This window comes from Polistes canadensis, unplaced genomic scaffold (genome assembly GCF_001313835.1).
Source record: "Polistes canadensis isolate GaletaPanama2010 unplaced genomic scaffold, ASM131383v1 scaffold_225, whole genome shotgun sequence".
Lineage (NCBI taxonomy): Eukaryota > Metazoa > Arthropoda > Insecta > Hymenoptera > Vespidae > Polistes > Polistes canadensis.
The window spans coordinates 236,670-259,721 of record NW_014569772.1 but is presented as its reverse complement, the minus strand read 5'-3'; the positions used below and the strand labels follow the sequence as shown (position 1 = coordinate 259,721).

Genomic DNA, 23,052 nt, shown 5'->3' with positions numbered 1-23,052 from the left:
TATGTCAACCTATATTAATAACACTTCGACAATATAAATTAATATAATCTTTGGATCATGCGATATTTATATACCTGCGTTAATAATGCTTGCAATTTATTCAACTCCTCTGTAAGCTCCTCGGATTTACGTAAAATGACATTAGCTTTATTCACTTGCGAGTCTTTAAAATCGCTCAAACAATCCTCTCGTAATAAATACGCTTGAGCTTTGCTTATATGCTTTGGATTTCCTATTCGTGCCAAGTATGAAGCCAAGTGATCAGCAGGTTTTGTAATATCTCGTAAACTATGAGATATCGATATTGAATCCTACAAATTCATTTAGATTAGCATTTTTGATGTACGAGTAATTTATATATCAAATTTATTTGTGCAAACACCTTTATAGATTTTCCTGTTTCCTCGATTCGATTTCTATCAAACGAAGAAATAATTAATTGTGGATTCAAATATTCATTTGTTCGTGTTTTTATAAACGATGAAATTTCAGTTTCTGCATTTCTGACATTAGACACGCATTGATCTTCTTCTTTTAATAATTTTTCCAATTCTCTGAATAGATACAAATTTTGTTCAGGTACTGACATAGCATCCGGCTGTAATAGTAATACAATAAAAAGAAAATAAATGTAATTTTTAGGATTGTATTAATTTAACATTTTAGGAATAATTACGTTGTATTCTTGAATAACAGCAGTATGAACGTTTAGATTTTCTCCTGGTTCTGGTTTTTTATAAACACGCATACCTCTTGTAATTCTGTCATCTTCATAATGAAACTTCAAATGTATTTCTTTCTCTGTCAAAATGAATTCTCTTATAGAGATATCTCTGGATGCTGGTAGTAGTTCGTTTCTTCGATATTTTTCAGTTATTCTCTGGAATAAATAAATACAATAGTTTTCAAGAAATATTATCAATCGTTAGGTATATAAAAACTTACTTGAATGTGACGATAATGTATTCCATCTACTACAGGATCACCTTTATCGGGTGAGAATTCCACATCCCTGCATCAAAGTATTAATTCGATAATATTCTCAAGTATTATATAATGTACTATTAAAAATAGAGCTCACCTATAATACAAGAAATCTTCACGATTGGAATAATATTGTGTTAAACGTAAAGGATGTACATAAATTTCTGATAATCCATCTAATCGAATTACATCATAGAAATGTAAAATTCTTTCATTATACATTGATGAGTTATCATCATTCATATAAAAGCAATGTTCTATAAATTTTTGTTATTATTAGAGAATATTATTAAATTAAAAGATAATTATGATTGTTATAGATTACCTTTGCATGCATCGACTCGACCTCTTTTATAAAAATCAGTAACATAATTGGTATTTAAGTTTCGTTGTGATTGTACTAATTGATCATTCCTGTTAGTATACTTTTCATAAATTTCAATAGGAACTGTGTATTCGTAATCATCGTATATTGTTATTTTTTCTATCAATCCGTCCAATTGAACGTAGGGTGAATACAAATCAACTTTTACCTTTTTATAAAATTTAGTTTTGTGAGCTTGCGGATATCGTCTTTCATAATCTACAAATAAAGTAATTTTTGTTATATTGCAGTTGGAAAAGAAAAACGTAATGAATATGGAGTTTTACCTAAACTATTTATGAATATTTCATTAACATAAGAAGCAGGCATATCTAAATGTTTCTCTTGTTCTATTTTAATATCTTCTTCGATTAAATCGTCTTCTATGCCACGCATGGTCCATGGTTCGCCAGGAAGTAGATGTTCCCATAATTTGGTGGAAGTTAAATCCCAATTTATTTTGTCACAACCAATTGAATCTTCTTGTATGTTGATCCAATAATTTTCATCATTCCAAATACTTTCCACACCAAGGTACAAAAGATTAGTTTGAGGATCATTTAGGTCATACATTTCTCCTGATGAGGATTCGATAAAGAATGGATTTTTAATTTGTTTTCCTTTTGTATCATTAATGGCAGGTAGCACAACAACCCAAGCGTGAACTCTGTGTCCATGATATTTATCTGGTCGTGGTTTCTCTAATTCCTAAATATTGTAATGAATATTAGTCTATACATCATAACATATAAATTTTATTACAAAACATTACATACCATTATAATTTTAGCTTGCTTCTCTTCTTCTTCTTGAATTGCAGTTTCAAATTTTAGTTTTTCTCTAGCATCCATTTTTAATAAAAATTTACTTCTGAAGTCTGCAGGAGGTTTGAGCTTATACGTTAAATTAATAGCATGTTCTTCTTCTATTATTTTTGGTTCCGCCTTTGGTAAATATGGACAGGTAATTCTAGTTCTGTCGCATTGAACTTGTTCCCGAGATGCATAGCCAAATACAACAAATGCATTGTATCCTTGTCCTAGTAGAAGACTTGTTAGAAATGTTGCACACTCAAAACTATTACCTCTACGAAAATTAATTAACCAGGTTGGAGAGCGTAACGTTGTTGGCTGAAATATATTAAAAGAAGAAAGAATATTACTATTACTAAACAATAATAGCAATTAAATCTACACTAGATTTCTTGATTATTATATTTCAAGATATTTGGAGAAAGCATTCATTTAAATTTCAAATCTTGCACCATTACGAGAGGATGTTTAGCACTGTCGATAATGTTTCTGTCGGTAATATTTCGGTCGGTAATGTATCTGTCGGTAATAGTTCGGTCGGTAACGTTTGTGTCGGTAATATTTCGGTCGGTAACGTTTGTGTCGGTAATATTTCGGTCGGTAACGTTTGTGTCGGTAATATTTTGGTCGGTAACGTTTGTGTCGGTAACAATATCTTTGCGACATACCTACATTATCGGCGGATAAGAAAAGTATATTTCTGTAGATAACAAAACTTTCTTGCTAATTCATTAAGTGACCATATCGACGAAGAAATAATTATAAAAGAAATGAATTTGCACTGTCGATAAGAAGATCAGTCACTGAAAATGCAGAAGTAATAATAACAATACCAAAGAGTAAATATGGGGCAAACAGAAGGAGTGAGCGAGCGAGTGATCATTGAAAAGGGGAGGAAGAGGGGAAGCGTAGTGGAATGAACGAGGTGGTGGGGCAGAGGGGTGAGTAACTCGAAGCGAAATGCGTTGTCGAGCACATGGCAAGTGGGCTGCGTATCTTCCCTGTTTCCTGACCTACGCTATTGTATTATGATCTATGCGCTTGGAATATATAGTACCGGTTGCGCTTCGAAAGAATTTCTCGACTTTCTCCGAGGTATTTGAAAAAAAAAAAAGATCAAACACATTCGAATCTAAATTTAGCTTTAGTTCCGAATTCTTGTTAAGAGAACTTTACTCTCAAATCCCATCGAAAATTCTTTTTTCTTTCTTTTTTTAATTATTCATTCTTACACAATACTAACGTAATAAAAGACAAGAAAAAAAAAAAAAAAAAAAGAAGTATAAAATAAAATTATACATTGAGAAAACTGTGTGAGATGAGATAATTAGCGCGAGCAACAGTTGAAAGATAATAGATTAAACGATGACCAAAAGATATAAGAATTTTAGCGACAAGAGACAAAGTTTTAGCGATCGTAATGCGTTGGGAGGCGGTGGGGGGGCGTGGCGGGGCGAAAAAAAGTTGTTCTTTTTTTTTTTCTTTTTGTTCGATGAAAAAGAGAGAAAATTTTCCATCCTCGACGTAAGTCCGAGGGTAAGTTCGAAGAAGAAGAAGAATAGTAGAAGAAGAGAGAAGGGTGGAGAGAATGTTCGCGTTTAGGGTGGAGGGCAATGGTCAGTGGGTGGTGATGCTGATGTTGGTTTAGTGATGGTGGTAGTGGTGGTAGTGATGGTGGTGGGAAGGTTCTTCCGAGCCCTTTCGAGTCCTTCGGAGCCCTTCGGAGTCCCTCGCGTTCGCGATCGGTCGACCGCCTCGCGCCTCCACCGTTGCGCTGCCACCACCCCACGCTCTACCTCTTCGTTCCCCCTATTCTGCCACCCAACTCCCACCACCCCATACCATCCCATACCATCCCACCCCACTGCCGCCTCCGCTTTCTCCTTGCGTCACCCTCATTCCACGCGCGCGACCCCTTCGACCAGCGGCACCCACGTGGGCTGCCGTTGCCGTTGCCCGTTGCCGTTGCCGTTGCCCGTTGCCGTTGCCCGTTGCTGCTGCTGCTGCCGTTGCTGCTGCCGTTGCTGAAGCTGGGTCGCGCAAGATGACGAGGGTGTGAGGTAGCAGACTACGCGGAGAGATACCGCCGCGTCGCGCGGCAGCTGCGCTCAGTGACTCTCATTCTCCTCTTCTCAATTATTTCTCACGTTTACTATTTTTATTTTATTCGAATATTTTATTTGTAATATTTTTGTATCGATTGCATGTTATATGTTTATATCGATTTTTTAAGATAAGAATTTGCATCGTGATTGCGTAATATTCATGAAAAATAGTAATTATCGTTTTTCTTTATTAGTACGTGAATGTCTTTTTCATTTAATATGTTGATTGTTTAATATTAGGTTTATATATATATATATATTTTTTCTTTTTTCATATTAGTAGACAGATTTTGTAGATAATCGTTGAAAGAATAGTGTAATATCGGTTTATTTGGGAATCACTGTTATAGTTAACGCGTTTCTAAGATTATTTCTATTTTTTTCTTTGTTCAGTTTATTTAATGATATATATATATATATATATATATATATATATATATGTAATATTTAAGATTATCGATATTATTCATTTATCTATTTATTTGTAATCTATTCGAAAGTTAAACGTAACAGTGTCTCTCATTCTTCAATATTAATATTATTTTTTTTTTCAATGTTTTTTTAATCGATTCAACAAGCCGTTTAAATGTTTAATTTAATATGTTGACTGTCACGTTAGTTTCATGGTTTCTTTTTTTTTTTTTTCCTTCTCTTTTTATACAGTAACGAAAACATTTTGAAAGATAAGAATTGAAATGATATTGTAATACAGGAGTGAAATGGGAATCACTGTGACAGTCAACGTGTTTATAAGGTAATTTGTATTCTTTCGTTTTAGTCGGATAAATTGTTATTATTAATTACTCCGTTCATAGTTAACCCCTCTTTAAGATTGAATTTTTGATTTAACGCGTTTACTACCCCCTTGCTTTTATATATATATATATATTTTGTTTGTTTGTACAATAGTTGAAACAATCGTTAGATAAAAATTCAAACGTCATAGTGAGATCGGTAATAGGGGATCCAATAATCAACGCGACGGCTACAAAAAATTAATTTTGTATTTTTTTTTATATTCGTTTCATTAACAAACAAATTCTTTTCAAAATAATAATTGCAATATTTATCAACGTTTAACTTTAATAATCGTAGCCCACGTTTTATTTTTCGGCACACACGAATCGTATCATTTATAAGAATTCATATTTCCATTTTAACATAGTTTTTTGTTATTTTTTGTTGCATATACATATTTATAGAATAACGAAATTAACAACCATGCCGCTGTATACTTCGATCCAATTTGAATCATTCATTTTTTATTAGGAATTCCGAACGAACGAACGAACCCACGCACGCACGCACGCACGCATGCACGCACCTCGTTGCTCGTTGCTGAATATATCACAGGTTGTTCTCAGTAGTTTGAGGGGTAGAAGGGTCAGGAAGAGTTTCCTTGACCTTTCGCGACATTGACTAAATATTTCAACCGTATCATAGAAACTAGAGGATTTTGAAAAATATTCCAATCCCCTAAAATCACCCAAAACTTTCGTTCCCTGTTAACAAACCTTTCTTCATTAATTAGATTTCTTTTGTTATTTGATAAAAAGCCTCGTACACATTTTAAGAACCAGAAAACAATAAAAAAAGAGAAAGAACGTACGTACGTAAATCGATGAAATTCCAAATGTTCGTAATAACAATCTAAGAAAGTATCGTGTAACTTAAAATATAGTATCACGAGAGAACCCTTTTTCGGAAGGTTTCGATGTCATCGTCGTCGTAGTATTGAAGACGTTATTCGTTGACGACGGACTAGGACTAAAGGGAAGGAAGGGAGGGAAGGAGGGAACGGTGAAGGAGGACAACTAGGAGACGAAGGACATCGAAGAAGGCAAAGCGTGTTAGTTTTGGCTAAGTGTACGTCATTTCCCGCGTATATACGTGCTTAACCACCTACCCCCTACCAGCAAGCCCACCCTAACTCAAATACACACAAATAAGTATGGCGTGAGTGTCTGCTATATATATGTATATATATATATATGTATGTGTGTTAGAGAGGATGTAGAAGAAGAAGAAGAAGGGGTGGTATGGAGAAGCGGGAAGATGGAGGAGTAGCAGCAGCAGCAGCACCAGGATGGAACGAGGTTGGTTGGGAAGGGGTGGTTAGGGGGTGGTTGGTGGGGTGTATAGGTACACCGAGTAGTGGATAGAACCAAGAGATAGAGGAACGGGTAGAGGTATATAGTAGAGGAACGGTTAGAGGTTGAAGCAAAGGCAGACCTAGCTAGAGTTAGCATGAGAGAGTAAGAGAGAGTACGAGAGAGTAAGAGAGAGAAACCTAAATCAGGGGCGATCGCGCGCCGAGCGAGCGACGTCGCTATCTCTGAATATGCGAACCGCTATTTGGCGTCCGCGGCGCGTACGTACGTAGGTACGTACGTACCTAGTACCCGGTATTACTAGATACTAGATAGTACCTAGTCCCTCCTACCTATGTATGTACTTCGCTTAGATGTTAGCCCCTCGTATTCCTGAGTTAGGCGAACGGGCAACACCAACACTACTCTATCGCAAATACCACTAACACTAACACTAGTTTCAACCTACCTTCCTACCTACCTATCTACCTACCTACCTTCCTATCTAATACCTTCCAACCTATATATACATATGTACATGTATGTATATGCCTACCTTACTAATACAAGTATACGTAGCCCAAGCTTCAACAGACCTCCAGAATCGCCCCTACGTTTCTCTCTCTCTCACTCTCTCTGTCTCTCTTTCTATCTTTCTCTACCACACCTACCACTATCAGGGTTTACACCTACGCCAGCTTACATACCGTCAACGCTCTGATACACCTATGAAAGACACCTACGTTCCAGAATATGCACACCCACGCGCGCGTACCCTTACATCTACGCGGTGTTTCCTAAACTATGCTTTAATCACCCCAACAACCCCCTTTACCCCTACGTCGTACCGTCATTCTATTCTTCAATGATTTTTCTCCCTTTTTTTCTTGTATTATTTTATAATATTCGTTATCATATTTTTGTTGATTGCGCGATTATCAAAAAGACAAAGTTGCGATGGGCAGCGGGTGACGGGGGCGACGGGCAGTTGTTTATTAAATTGATTCGAATTTGTTTTTAATCGATAATCGTTCTATCGAATGTTTAATTAATTTGACGATTAATATAAAAGAAATGATATACATTTTTTTGTATAATATGATTGATTGTTTTATTTTGTTTTATTGTTGCGAGATATCGTTGACATTTAATTGGGATATATTGTTTTCACATTTCGCGAAAAATTGTGTTAACGATTGAATTAATTATTATATTCGTTTGAAATTACATTTGTGTGTGTGTGTGTGTGTGTGATAAATTTAAATGTTACTTTTTTTTTTTTAAAAAGAAAAACAAAAGATTTCATTTCAATTTATATTTCGCTTTAATATATCATAGTTATTATTGTTTCGTGTTTGATTGTTGGTGTGTGTTTTACCCTATACGCGTCATAATCGCTTGCGTGTACTTTTCATTTTCGGGTAACGAGGGAAAGACCGAGTTTGAAACTTTGCCGGCAATTGTACGGATTATACCTTTGATTGCGCAGAACGAGATGAGTGAGAGAAAGAGAATGAGAGAGAGAGAGAGAAAGAGAAGGAGAACAGAACAGAACAGAACAGAACAGAACAGAACAGAACAAAAGGGGAGAAAGCGAATCCAGCACGAGTCTAGTTTTAAACTTTATAAGAATGGATGGAGGAGTACGCTCACTTTCGTCAGCTAAACTCTCAACGAGAGATGAAAGATTTTTGACCCCGTACGCGTTTACTCATTTCATTTTCCGTTTCTCTTTCTCCTTCCACTTTTTTTTTTCTTTCTTTTTACAAAAACAAAACGCATTTCCGGATGCGTTCGAAATGTCGAATCAAATGAAAATAATGCAACGAGCCTGATGTTTTGTTTTATTCTTGTTTAAAATATCATTTGTGTAATTCTTGTTAAATCTTACACGGGTGTACAATTGTAATACTTTTTTCTCTATTTTTTTGTTGTTTTTTTGATTGTACCGATGGAAAAATTTTGACCATTGAAAATTCCCAATCACGTATATAAAGTTTAAGCGTATCTTCTTGGTGTATTCTAACCAGGGGTTACACGTGTTCCCAACAACGATACTATAAAGTAACTATACTTACTTAAATGTTAGCATACTCGTTATATGTATACGTGTACCTACCCAGGTAGGGTATACTGAACACATATATATATATATATACTTATAGGTACGTAATATTGCGTCATTATTCAAGCTCGTAGGGTAAGTACGTAAGTACAAGTACAAGTACATGGATACTTAGCGTGTAGTCGAATCGGCATGGTTGAAACCCTACGCGGAAGGCCGCTTTTCAATAAGAGAACACGATGCTGAAAGAGGGAATGAAATGATATACCCCGCTGTGCTGTGTTAGAATGAGAACAGAACAGAACAGAACAGAACAGAACAGAACAGAACGGAAAGGAACGGAACAACAACTTATAGGAAAGAGAAAACGGCTGAGTAAAAGGGTTGGAATTTAAGGGTGGAATGTTGTAGTAGAAGAGTAAGAGAGGAATGAGGGAGGAATATATATATATATATAAACCCTTATCGAAATCGTGATTCACTTCGCATTCTCTAAAGACCTCCTAACCTATTAACATCTATATATCGTATTATATAACGTATATATTCAAATTCGCTCACAGGGTTAGGAATTCCATCGTTTCTCTGTCTAAATATTTACCTGAAACTTTTTTTAAGTATGCGTATTGATCTAAAATATGATGGTCACTCGTTGTTCTCTCTCTCTCTCTTTCTTCTTTCTTTCAACTTTCTTTTATATTTTTTTATGAGGAATATTATTAATCAAAAACTATTTCAGTAATTTTACTAAAACAGCAACAACAACGAGAAAACTAAATATTTACCTGAAACTTTTTTTAAGTATGCGTATTGATCTAAAATATGATGGTCACTCGTTGTTCTCTCTCTCTCTCTCTTTCTTCTTTCTTTCAACTTTCTTTTATATTTTTTTATGAGGAATATTATTAATCAAAAACTATTTCAGTAATTTTACTAAAACAATAATAACAACAACAAGAAAATATAAAAAAGGAAACTCGGACTCGTATCTCAGGCTCATTACCCGATTACGCGACTACCGTCTCCCTACGAGTTCTTTACGAGTTTTTACGCGAATTTACGTCCTATGGTTGTTGTAGATACGACCCATACCCAACCCGTTATTTTCCTTTCCTTTACTTACTTTACTTTACTTTATTTTATTTTATTTTATTTTACTTTACTTTACTTTACTTTCTTTTTTATTTTTCGTTATTTTCTGTCGTAGGGAATCGGATCGAAAGAAACCGCGCCAACGTTTTTTATTTTGTTTGTTTGTTTTTTTTTTTTTCTTTCTTTCCCGATCGATAAATCAATCGATGTACCGAAAAAATGGAAAAGTTGTTGTTTTTAGGAGAAACGAGAGAGGGGCGCAAGGGGGTTGTTGATTTTATCGTGGTGAATTTTTCTTTATTCTTTTTTTTGGCCATTTGAAGAATTTTCGCAACTGGTTGTTTAAATCTCTTTTTATTCAAGCAACTTTTTTAACTTAGTCACTCATTCATTCAGAAAGAAAGAAAGAGAGAACTGAACGACCAAAGATGGATACTTAATTGACCCAGTGTTCGTTTACAGGCTAAGTTCCTTCCTTCCTTCCTTCCTTCTTTCCTTTCTTTCTTCTTTCTTTCCTTTCTTCATTCCTCTCTTTTTCTCTTACTCTTACTCGGAGAAAGAAAGTTTAAACGCTTTTACGAAACTGCCGTTAAATAGGGCTGAAGGATCTTTCGAAGGTACGTTGAAGTTTATAAACTGTCCGCCGAATAATTCGTGACTCCTTTAAAAGAAGAAAGGAATCCCAACCCTCAAACGCCCAAACCCCCCACCTCACCCCGCACCACACACGAAAATTACCATTTCTGATTTTTATTGGGGTGATAAGTTAAAATACTTTAAGTGATTGTTCAGAATTGAAATGAAATGAAATCAAAGATTTGTTTTTATGTCTCAAGTATTACTTATCGTGATCTATCATTTTTAGGATCAAAAGAGAGAAAAACAATAATGATATTATTATCATTATAATATATTGTTTAAACAATTTTCCTTCTTGCGAGGAAATAAAAAAGATCGATAGATTCTTACAAAGATTAACGTTTCTTCTGTTCATCCTAATTTTTTTGTCGTTATTCGGGATTGATCGTTAAAAATATTTCGATACAGATTTTCGTAGAAATTTCTATAAATATATGTCTAACTAATGTTTAGAAAATATAGCTTGAATCTTTACAAATCGATTTGTAACTCGATAAGATATTTTACACGTAGGAAATGTCAGAAAATGCAATGCTATAAATTGTACAACTTTGCTAATTCTTTGAAAAGTTTTGGCAAATATTGTTTATACTAAAAAAGTGAATAGATTTTAATGAAACTTATATTAAATTAAAGTACACTCTTTTGTCTACGCGTAGAGTACCATATCGAGTTATAAATTGATCTGCAAGGGTTTAAAAAATGTCAAAGAATGCAATGCTGTAAATTGTGCATCTTTGCAATTTCTCTGAAAAGTTTCGGTAAATATTTTGTATACTTAGTGTTAACGGATCTTAATGATTTTTATATTAAATTAAAGTGCACACTTTTGTCTACACGTAGAGAGTATCATATCGAGTTATAAATCAATTTGCAAACTATCGGCAGATACACACAGGTTTAAAACGAATTGTTTTTTGCCTGTATGGATTGTTTTGTGGAGGGAAGGGTTGTGTGTCTGTGCCCGAGAATGTATTCTTATAACGTTGTATAAATTTCTATAGAATATCAAAGTATTATGTTCGATGCTTAGGAAAAATTGGTAGAATTTGTCAATTTTCGCATTCGTCTGAATGCTCTTTGCATTCATAGTAATGCCGAAAAATTACTATAAATGACTGATTTCCAGCTTTGACAGTAACACTTATATATATATATATATATATATACATCTTGATAATCGGAATAAAGTTAGGTATAGGTTGGGGGTTTGTGCGATAGAGTTATATATGTTTAAGAGAAGAGCAGGAAACGTGGAAGAGCTTTTCGGACGGACACCCAGTGCATCGAGATAGGTAGATAGACGTCCGGATAGATGCATGCCACGGCAGCAACGGTAAGGGATGCCGAGGAGGGTTGGTTGCGCGTAAAGAGGAGCAGGAGGAAGAGGAGGAGGTGGAGGAGGAGGAGGAGGAGGAACGGGGTGGTTGTGCGAGAAGAGTAGTAGTAGTAGTAGTAGTAGGATGAGGATGAGGATGAGGATGAGGAAGAGGAGGCCCGGAGGTTGTTGGGTTGGGGTGGTGGTTCTCTCGCTGATTACGTCGCAGGATGGTCAGAAGAGAGAAACGTCAGAGTGAGAGAGAGAGAGAGAGAGAGAGAGAGAGAGGATGTTCACTCGGTCGTTCGGTCCGTCGTTCCATCCGTCCGTCCGTCGGTCGGTCGTTTGGTCGGACGGTTGGTCGTTTGGTCGGTTGGTTGGTTGGAAGAGGAGGATGATGGTACGCGAGGAGGTTGCTGCTGGTGCTGGTGGTGCTGCTGCTGCTGCTTCGTCGGATAGAGGCGAATATATCCGCAATGTCCTACCACCGACCCTATGCTAGTCCTATCTCTCTCACACTCTCATCCTATCTCTTCTCTTCTTCCACCAGATCTCTCCCTCGGTATCTCTACACTTCTCTCTCTCTCTCTCTATCTCTCTCTTTCTCTCTCTCTCGTGTGCTCTTGGTAGCATCCTCCATCGTTCTCTTCTCTTCTCTTCTCTTCTCTCTCTCTCTCTCTCTTTCTCTCTCTCTCTCTATCTCCGTTTCAAGCTCCGCTGATGTTCTTCTCTTTCTCTCGCGAGGTTCCTCTCCCTCGGCCTCCCAGGGCCCTAAGCTAAACTAAGCTACGCCAGGGTAGGATAGCGTCGTTCGCTATAGGATGGGATAGATGGTTGGCTGCTGCCCACCTACCTACCTACCTACCTACCTACCTACCTACCTATCTACCTGCCTACCTACCTACCTACCTACCTACCTACCTATCTACCTACCTACCTACCTACCTACCTACCTACCTACCTATCTACCTACCTACCTACCTACCTACCTTCCTATCTACCTCTGTTTCTCTCTCGCACACCAAGAGGATGTCGACGACGCTGACGACGACGACGACGACGACGACATAGACGGCGACGACCAACCCTCGCGCAAAAGCAGCCACCCTACCCTCGTATACTCGGTCTCTACCAACCCACCCTATGTATATATATATATATATATATATATATATATATATATATATATATCTAGCCAGTCGTCTTCCTCCTTTTCGCTCAGATCTCAAGCTAGTATCTCCATCTCTGTTCCTCTCTCATACACTCTGGTAGCAACACCCACAGACCCCCCAGGGGTTAGTTAGGGGTGGTATATTGACGGCCGGCGTCGCGAGGACGCCTATACTTAGTGTGCCGGCGAACCGTCGCGTTTCCAGCTAGGTACCCTCTCTTCACTCCTCTTCACCTCCTCCTCATCCTCATCCTCCTATTCCCGGCCTCTTCGCCATTCTCTCTCTCTCTCTCTCACTTGCCACCCTCTTTACCACCCTCCACTCGGTCGCGTCCTCGCTCCCGACTCAACCTCACCCACCACCACCCTCCTCCTCCAAAGTGTCCTCCCCCTTTTCCACCCAATGCCACCCCTCCCCCTCGGTCCATCCTTCGTCCACCCGCTCCTCGACATTGGCGCGGCTATGCCACTACCACCACTGCTATATCGCGGCCCTGTTTCTACCACTACTACTACTACTACTACTACTACTACTATTACTATCTTCTACTATCTTCTATTACTACCAGCACATCTAAAGCTAGCATCACCTTCGACCTTCTTCTACCTCGATGACCCTACTTCTCCTAGAACCAAGCAGCCTGGTTGGTCTACGTTCTATCTTAGCGAACGATAGAAACTGTCGAACGTGTCGAACCCTGAGATACGTCGAAACCTTCTCGAAATTGCCGTTGAAAAAGGATTTCGTTAGATCGTGCCCTACCCTGCCATGCTATGCCATGCCATACCCCATACCTTCGTGTAACCTTTTTATTCTGTTTCATGTTCATCACTTTTCTTACGTTTTATGTTATCTATTATTCTTGAATATGCATAAAAAATTGATTTGGGGGTTGAATTGTAAATGTGTATGCATAGTTTTTTTCTTTTTTTACACGTGTACGATAATTTATTATTATATATATATATATATGATTTAGTTTATATTTGACACGTTTGTAGTTCATTCCTTCATCAAAATATATATTTTTGATGATTAGAATTTGATATCTATTCGTTAACGATATGTTATTTATTAATAAACTGTTACTCTCGTATTCTCACCCCAGCCCAACCCAACCCAGCCCTTGTCCGGAAGAAAACTTCTTTGCCAATGTATATAAATTGATAAATTTTGATATATTCGTATTGTAGGATATGTGTTTATTTATAGAAATATTTAAAAACTCTTGGGTTAAGAATTACTGTTAGAAAATCGGGCAAAACTTTTTCGCGCGGGAGACCTAATATTTTTATACGGGATTTTTATTTAGGGTTTGTATAAAATATATATATATGGGGGTTTATGTATTCTTATATATAGCATCTGTATGTATCCCCTATATATTCTATCCCCCTATATATATATATATAAAGAGTACGATCCTAAAATCAATGTCCCGCGGGCACGCGGTTATTCGTGACGCACCTGATTCGCGATCAGAAAAGGACGATGACGACGATGACGACGATGACGACGACGACGACGAGGACGCATGTAGAGAGTAGGGTCGGCCAAGCTCGATTAGGGACCAACCAAGAGAAATTATGTACACATCGAAGATGATGGGGACGAAACACGCGATGTGCCATTGGTTCTTATTTCGAAGCAAAACCTTTTCTCGGGAAATAAAACGCTATAGGGGGAAAAAGTTTTAGTAGTGGTGGTGGTGGTGGTCTTTGTCAATTGGCAAACGTGTTCATGAATCTTCTCGATGAAAATTCCTATAATTTTATTTTATTTCACTAAGTTTCTTATAATATTTCTTTTTCTTTTTGTTGATTTCAACAAATTATTTCGTCACAATTCCTGACTAAAACCATTTGTTATTTAATGCACAACCTTGTAACTTAAATAATATTATAATTTGTTTAATATCCACCACCAATGATTACCACACTATCAAGGGAAATGGTATCGCAGTTACTAATGACGATTAGCAAAGTGGTTGTCATAAGGAGGAGTTGAAAAAAAAAACAGAAAAGGGGGGGGGCAAGGGTTTATGATGAAATCTCGTAAAGGTTGAGCTTATTCTATCTTTCCTTTTCTCAGAGCTACTGCACTTACGTGAAATTGATGGGACTCGTTCGATTTGCTAGATAGAAAGGCAGTTCGATACCAACCGAAAAAGGAAAGGCAAAGAAGGGTCGCTAAGGGTGCACGGTTTGAGACGAGGAACCTTGATAGTAATCGAATAAAGGGTCCACCCAAGGTGACTGATACCACTACAAGCCTAACTTTTGCCTACTTTCATTCGAAAATGATTCCTCCTTTTATCTTTCTTACACACTTGTTTCGAATAATCAATTACATCACGCGATCGAATTCATTTGTAATTAATTATACCAAATTACTATAGTTATATTTGTTTAGAATTTATTTATAACAGGATAATTCGTATATCTATTTGTTTTCTAATAAGATTTCAAACAAAATATTCCAAATACTTATATGCATGTGTGTGGTATCTTTTGAAAAAAATTTGGCTAAAAAGATTGGAAAGACAACAGTGCGCCATCTCGAGACCGCGCGAAACTCGTGGCTGCAAATATTACGACGATAATGTCACCGTTGGCGTCGTTAAATGACGTCATGAAGCTTCGTTTTTATGCGATACGCAAGAGGTTATATCTGCTCGCGCAGATTGCGACAGTAAAAACTTAACTTCCGTTAGAAATTACCGGACTCCCTATACTCCTCGTTCGAGCGATAAACTTTTCGTCGAAAGGAAAGAACTTTTGTTGAAATAAAAATGAAATAAAAAAGGAATACATATATATATTTATAGGTTAGCCAAAATGTTTACGCGCGGGAATTCGCCATATTGAATTTATCAGCTGATTTCGAACAACACCACTCCCAATAATAATTTCATTTATTATCTGTCATATAATCACGTGTTTCAATGATCACAATATTAATTAATCGTTAACAAAAATACGATTAAAAATGCGAAGTGGTAGAATTTAAATTGCGATGAAATAAACGCGACCGGCCATTGGTCAAAATCGTTCTCGAAAAACAAACATGGTGGCGAATGCCGATTGAGAGAGATTTCATATATACAATGAAAATAAAATGAACGTTTAAGATTGTTATTACAATTATTATTATTATTATTACTATTATATTTGATTATAATGTTAGTGGAGAATAGTAAGGTGGTATATGTACGATTATTCGAAATCGATATTGAATAATAAGAAATTGAAAGAGAAAATAGAGACGGATGACATCCGGAAAGAGACTCAGAAGCAGTGCATTTATCTTTTCGTCTATCGGTCTTCGTGGAATTTCACTCTCTCTCTTTCTTGTAACCCATCTTCCCTTCTACCGACTCCACCCCCCCCCCAAGTCCCCTCTCCTCTTTTCTGCTCTGCTCTTCTTCCCATTCCACGACCATTATACTCGAGAAGGCGCCGAAGCAAATTATCGTTGCTCGCAGAGATAGCATAATAGGCCAGTCAAAACTTCCATTTTTTTTTGTTCAGATAAAGCCAGGAATTTTGTGATATAATGGTAATTCGACGACACTGAAATCGAATGGTGTTAATTTTGTTTGCAATCGGAAAAAAGAAACATTGTCCATTTTCAAAACAACACGTTGCTTGATTTTATAAACAAAAATAAAGTTTTAGGGGATAGGAGTCCAGTGTTTCTTTGATTTTTTCTTTTTTTTTTAGATATAAAACAGAGAAAAAATATTTGGATCTCTCGTTTGAAAGATGTGTTAGAATTGTCGAAAAAAGAGATAACAAGAGAGAGAAAGAGAGATTGTGTAGTAGAAAAAAGAAACAGAAGAAGAAGAAGAAGAAGTTATGAAGTTATCTTCCTTCTAGATCGCGGGCCTGTGAAACGAGCTGATTTTTTTTTTTTATCTCTCTTTCGTTCTCTCTCTCTCTCTCTCTCACTTTATCGTTCTATCTTTTTCTTCTCGAATCCACCGCCAACTTTGCACCGCGTCGCGAACAGACGTCGAGTTTGCGGCGACTCGAATTATCGGCCGACGACAGTGCCAGCGAGAGAGTTTCTCGAAAAGCAGGACCGTAACAACGTTTCAACGTTCAAAACCTAACCTAACTAACATTTAACATATATGTAATATTTTCATTTAATCGATCGTATCGTATAGAGAAAAAGAAAAATTATTAATTAAACTATACGCGCGTTTATATTATACAAATACGATTTTTTCTTAACGCATAATTTTATTGATATGATATTTTTGAAGTTACACTTTTGTTTGGCGCGCGTTTTGGCAAGTGAAGTTAGATGCGACCGAAAAATCAACACCACGAAGTTGTTTTTGAGGTTATTGAGGTTATATTCGTTTTGGTACGCGCTAAAGAAGTTTAACTTTTTACAGTGAGTACATAAGTACACACACCAGTTTTTTTTTTAAATTAATAAAAAGAAAAATAAATGGATTAAAACAAATGTTACGATTGTATGTAATAATAATAATAATAATAATAATAATAATAATAATAATTCGACACGATTACTTTGCGTGTAATATTTTGACTCGTTGATTGAATACAAAAAGAAAGCACAAATTAATTAATTATATAGTGGAAAAAAATAATGGGACGAACACGATTTCGATGTAAATTTAAAAGAAATCAAATAGTACCCACCACCCCGCGAAATAATATTAAACGAAAAATAAAAGGGAAAGAGACAAAACAATGAAGAAGGGGTTTGATAGAGAGAGAGAGAGAGAGAGAGAGAGAATAAAAAAGGGTTGTTGAGGGGTTGAAATATCGTTGAATATAAATCATTACGATTAAGTGTATAATACGCGAATGATCGAAATAGAATTACGAATGAATATTTCAAAATGAAAACATTGTTTAGGTAGGAGGGCGGGTGGNGAAGGGGGGTTGACAATTTGTTTAATTAAAAAAAAAACCAACAAAAGTTTGAAGAATCAATTAATTGATACGCACACACATGAATACATATACATATACAAACGTAGAAATGAACAAGCTCTATAAAATTAATCAAACGAATTGAAATCATACAAGCCAACGAAAATAAAATAAAATGGCGGATAGTTCGAAGTGGGTTAGGTAGGTGTGCAAGAAAAGTAAAAGAAAAGTAAAAGAAAAAGTAAAAGCAAAAGTTGTAGTTATAAAGTAAAGAAAAATTTGATCGGACAAAACTTTATTCTCAATTATAATTAATAATAATAAAAATTAACTAATGTAACCCTAACACCTCCCATAACATCGCCCACCCCAACGAAAAAAGCAAAGAAGAAGAAGAATAGAAGGGAAAATTCGTAGTCCGATCTTTTTGAAAAATAACGCGAATAGAAAGAGAGAATGGAAAAAAGGGACAACATAAAAAAAAGAAAAAAAAAAAGAAGAAGAAAGAAAGAAAAAGTGTTGGGAGGGCTCGTCAAGGTTGTTTTACGTACCGCGTTCGACGCGTCCGTTTCTTTTTTTTTTTTCTCTCTCTCTCTTTTTTTATGTTCCCCACCTACATATACACACATATATATATATATATATATATATATATATATATATAAGAGCCTTCTCTTTCTCTCTTTCTCTCTCTCCCATACATACAGAGATACACGTACACACTTCAGCAGTCCGTGACCTCGTTCGTTTCCCGACGTAAATCCGTCAGAGAGTTCGCGATGTCCGCGCGCGCGGTTCTACGGTTTGGGGACACCTTTTTCTCCCCCACCTCACCCCACCCAACCTCCTACCTACCTACCAACCAACCTACCTACCTACCACCCATTCCCCCTTAAGTATCAACCCAACTCCCCCTTTCTATCGTTCTCTCACTCACTCCTTCTCTAACATTCCCCATTTCGCGTTCCTACTCGGAGGAACGGCTTTCCAGCTCGTCGCTCTTTCTACGTCCCTCCCCGTCACCCCAAATACCCCCCCCCCTGTAATCCCCTCCCCCTCCTCCTTCTTCTTCTTCTCCCCATACACCCAACCCTACTCGTTCGTTCGTTCGTTCGTTCGTTCGAGTTAAGCCAACGAGAGTAAGAGAGAGAGAGAGAGAGAGATAGAGAGTAAGAGTAAGAGGGAAAGAGAGGGAAGGTTCGATCGACCTGAATTTTTTTCCTCACTCGAATCGGGAGTCCTGAGAGCAATTTCTCTCGTCGTCGTCGTCGTCGCGGGGTGGTTGGTCGTCGACTATGTCGTCGTCGTCGTCGTAGTCGTCGTCGTGGAGGAAAACCCTGAGGAAAATCATCCGATCGATCTGCCTTCGGTCTTCAGGTCCGAAACGAACGAGAGGTGGAGGAGGAGGTGGAGGTGGTGAAGGGGGGAATAGGGGGGAGTAGCAGGAGGGACGAGAAGAAGCCCGCGGTTCGACGACGACGACGACGACGACGACGAGGGTACTGAAACGTTGACTAGACAGAGATAAAATGAGAATGAGAGAGAGAGAGAGAGAGAGAGAGAGAGAATGAGAGAGAGAGAGAGAGAGTGAGTGAGTAAAAGCATGGGATGGGAGAGTCGTAACGCGAAGGATGGTTAGAGCGAGAGGGAAAACTCCTACCGATGTTCACTGTATGCTTGTATTTGTATTCGTGTGTCTATGTGTGTATGGGTAAGAGGAGAGAGAGAGAGAGAGAGAGAAGGGCTACACACAAGTATGTGCAACGCGAGTTCCACGTGTATAGCTATGGGTTCGTATATGAGAATGTGTTTGTGCGCGGGTGGGCGAAACCCGTGTTTTTAAGGTACCCTCACAACGTATTATTCAATATAATTTTCGATCATTTAGATTTTGTGTTTTTGTTTAAAATTGATTTCGTAATAATATTTTAATATCGAGTTGTGTTATTTATTTATTCAATATTAATTTTGTTAATAATATTTTCGATATATATTGGATATATATTGTTGTAAGGGGATGTTTTTCGTTTTTAGGGTTTAGATCGTATAATACACGTTTGTATCCTTTTATTTCTTTTCTTTTCTTTATCCTTTACGCGAAGGTTTACTACTTTTTTTTTCTTTTTTTTTTTCTGTGAATGAACGTTATTTTAATTATAAAACAAAACGGTGACGTAAGAATAACCGCGTAAGATCGTAAACTAGAAGAATAAGAATAAGAATGATGATAATGTTAGGTGGGGGAATGATAGAAGGGGTAATACGTAAAAGAGTAGAAGATGTTAAGAGCGTGATGATATTGAGAACGGTACGGGTTCTAAAGTTAACTTCATTAAAGGTGATTATACGTAAGCAAATTTCTCGTTGGATGGATGGATCCTTCCCATCAAGCAAGCAAGCAAGCAAGCAAGCAAGCTAGCTGTTGGTTATATTAACTGGTTTAAAGATATCCATCCAGTCTTTTTAATTTTTCTTTTTTTAAACGTGCACGCGTTTATTTATATCCTATAAAAGTCTATATTAAAACATTGACATTTTAAATTCGGTCGCGCGTACAATACTTAATTTGTATTTATTAAGATTAGAAATAAAAGTATATATGATATAATTATTAATTCATATATATATATATAATTATTATGATTATCGGGTGTTATATTCAAATTGATGATGTTGATTATTATTAAAATAAGAATGCAAAATGAGAAAATTGTTGTTTTCTTGATGTTAAGAAATCGCGCGAGTTTAGTGTGAATGAGCCTTTATACTGACGGGGTGGACAGGATGAGGTACACGTACCACCACACCGAAATCTTACGAGGCTGCCTCTGCTAACTACCTCCTATCTGCCCTGCCCGAGGCCCTGAAAACGTTCTACGTTACGCCTCGCGGGGACCCATTTCGCGCGAGCCTCACTGCTACAGGAACGTGATACGAATTTCACGTACCCAGCGCATATCTATGTATATATATATATATTACTACAAAAAGAATTTACGCTTTTCCATTAATCATTCCAACATCGTGATCTTAACTCGTTAACTTTTACCGTATTATATTAGTTAATATCAATTTTTTTTTTTCTTTTCTTTTATTGTTACATTTCAATGAGGTTAGGTTGTTCACTTTGAATGATTTACTTATTTGTTATAATCAAATGTTCGCTGATTTTGTTTTTTTTGTATTCGTAATTCATAGAAAAATTCAGATCAAAGGAATAATTAGTTGGTTTTTTTCTGTTCGAATTGTTCTATATACAACGTATTTATTACAATAGGAATTTATTTTCAATATCCACGAGAAAATGATTCAAATTTTTCAAATTAAGATGATCCCCCTGGTTAAACAAAAAATATCTTAAACAAAATATAAAATACTCGTTTAAATTTAAACGGTAATTACGAATGAAAAGAAATATCAAAATCAGGTTTATTTTCTTCCAATTAAAAAAACAACTGAGTTATCGTAAAAGTAAAAGAAAGAAAGAAAGAAAGAAAAGAGAAAGAAGAGAGGAAAAGAAGAAGAAGAAAAAAGAAAAAAAAAAAGAAAAAGGGCAAAGTATTATATATATATATATATATCCAGGTTTTATCGATTTTCCGTAGGTAGTAGTCGAGGTTCTCAAAAAGGAGCGTACGATTTCTTGCTAAGGGTGCCAGAAAAAGAATAAGAAAGAAAAAAAGAGAAAGAAAGAAAGAAAGAAATTGTTTCTCACGTTTTTTTTTTTCAAATAGAACAATAATATTTCGCGTGGCAAAAAAGCCCTTATTACTATCCCTTCTTCTTCTTCTTCTTCCTCTTAGTTTTTAGTCGAAGAAAAAATAAAGAAATTGAAAAATAACTTGAAAATATAGACAAAGAGAAAAAGAGAGTAAATATATGAGGGCCCGGGGGCCCCGAGGATTCCAGGTACGGCATCGGTTCGCGAAAGAGGCTGCTTGCTTGCTTTTCTTTATCCGCCGACGTGCCGTAAGCAACCGAAAAAGGGCGCGAGAGGGGTTCCTGGAAGAAGAAGCTCACTCACATCGGTAGTGTTCGTATTCTACACGGTGGGTTGGTCTTCTTCTGTGGGATGGTCGGTCGGTTGGTCGTCCGGTCGCGTCCGGTCGTCCAGGATGGCCGACGGGATCCTCGAAGGAAGAACGGTCGAAGGAAGGGACGCGTCGAGGAAATGAGGAAGCGCGGCCGACGCCGTTGCTCTGCCTTCATCTTTCTTTTCTTTTTTGTCTTTTTTTTTTTTTTTTCTTTTTTTTTTTCTTCTCTCTCTGTCTGTCTGTCTCTTTCTTTCTCTCTTAAATTCCCTTCCTTTTCGTTATACTTCTCGAAACGAGTACGCGTGACCCACGTATTTTTATCTTACACCAAATGAACATTTATTTATTTTCAAATGCATTATTTATCAATTTAATATCGATTATGATAATATTTTTTCGCGTATTCTAATCATTTGATTAAAGAATTATTTGTCTATACCAATATAGAATTGATTGGCTGTTGGGAAATATTCGAAAAGTGGAGTGGTGGGGGGGAATAGTACGAATATTATTGGAATTCTTTTCACTATTTCCTGTTGCCAAGTTTTCTCTTTAAATCGGTATTTGGGAGAACATTTTGGGGACGAAAAAAGGAGCCTAAGTGAATATTATCCCTTCATCCCTCTCCCCTTTTTTCAATTTTTCTCACATTGTTATTATCGGTACGCGTATTTTCTAAGTAAACGATAAGATTATATTTTATTATACGATTTATCGATAATATATTCTTTTATTCTTTTAAAAGCCAATAAATTTTCATCGTATTGAGGACACGTCGTCTAATAAATAAGAAAGAAAGAAAAAAGAAATACGAGAGAAAAGAAGAACATGAGACAAAAGGAAAAAAAAAGATTCTAGAATGAAAAATTGAACCCCCAATGTAGTAGTTTCCAAAAGTCGTAGCGAATAGCAATTCTTTTTGTTCCTTTCTTTTTTTTTTCTTCCTCTCCGTTTTTTCTTTCATTTTCTTCTTCTTCTTCTTCACGAACCACGTGAACCAACAATTCTTTGCCGCCTTTCGACGTTGCCGCGAACAACAAAGCAGAAGAAGAAGAAGAAAAAGGAAAAAGGAAAAAGGAAAAAGGAAGGAAATTACTTAGGCTCTTCCTCATCCGTCAAAGAAGAAAAAAAAATAGGCACTCGGGAATGTCGCACTCCACTTCCTACCCCGTCGCCCCTTTCCGCCGTTCCGCCCCGTCATTGTTTCCCTTTTGACAAAAAAATAGAAAGATGGTCACTTTTGTCGCGTTTTACACGAGCCCCCCCGTCCCGCGCCCTTGGTTGTTGCATTTTCTCTCTCTCCCTCTCCCTCTCCCTCTCTCTCTCTCTCTCTGACTTATTTTTTTCGAAGAATATTTTTCCTCAACTATTGTGTCCTCTCTCTGTCTTTTTTTTTTTTAGTACTTTGGGACCACACTTAACAATCAAAAGAACGATCGCGATTGTTCGGAAATCTTTTAGAAA

At 36.8% G+C, this 23,052-nt stretch overlaps 1 protein-coding gene across 2 annotated transcripts in view; it reads right to left on the bottom strand.

Annotated features, from left to right (window-relative positions):
* Nucleotides 1-23,052, bottom strand: part of LOC106790222 (dynein regulatory complex subunit 7) — a 108,830-nt gene that overhangs the window by 220 nt on the left and 85,558 nt on the right. For both annotated transcript variants that reach the window (XM_014754974.1, XM_014754975.1), the window contains exons 2-9: nt 2,125-2,478; nt 1,636-2,056; nt 1,310-1,567; nt 1,082-1,241; nt 946-1,012; nt 677-880; nt 383-598; nt 75-311 (exon numbers count right to left, since the gene is read on the bottom strand). In XM_014754974.1, coding sequence (XP_014610460.1) covers nt 75-311; nt 383-598; nt 677-880; nt 946-1,012; nt 1,082-1,241; nt 1,310-1,567; nt 1,636-2,056; nt 2,125-2,478 — 1,917 coding nt within the window. The remainder of the gene's footprint in view (nt 1-74; nt 312-382; nt 599-676; nt 881-945; nt 1,013-1,081; nt 1,242-1,309; nt 1,568-1,635; nt 2,057-2,124; nt 2,479-23,052) is intronic.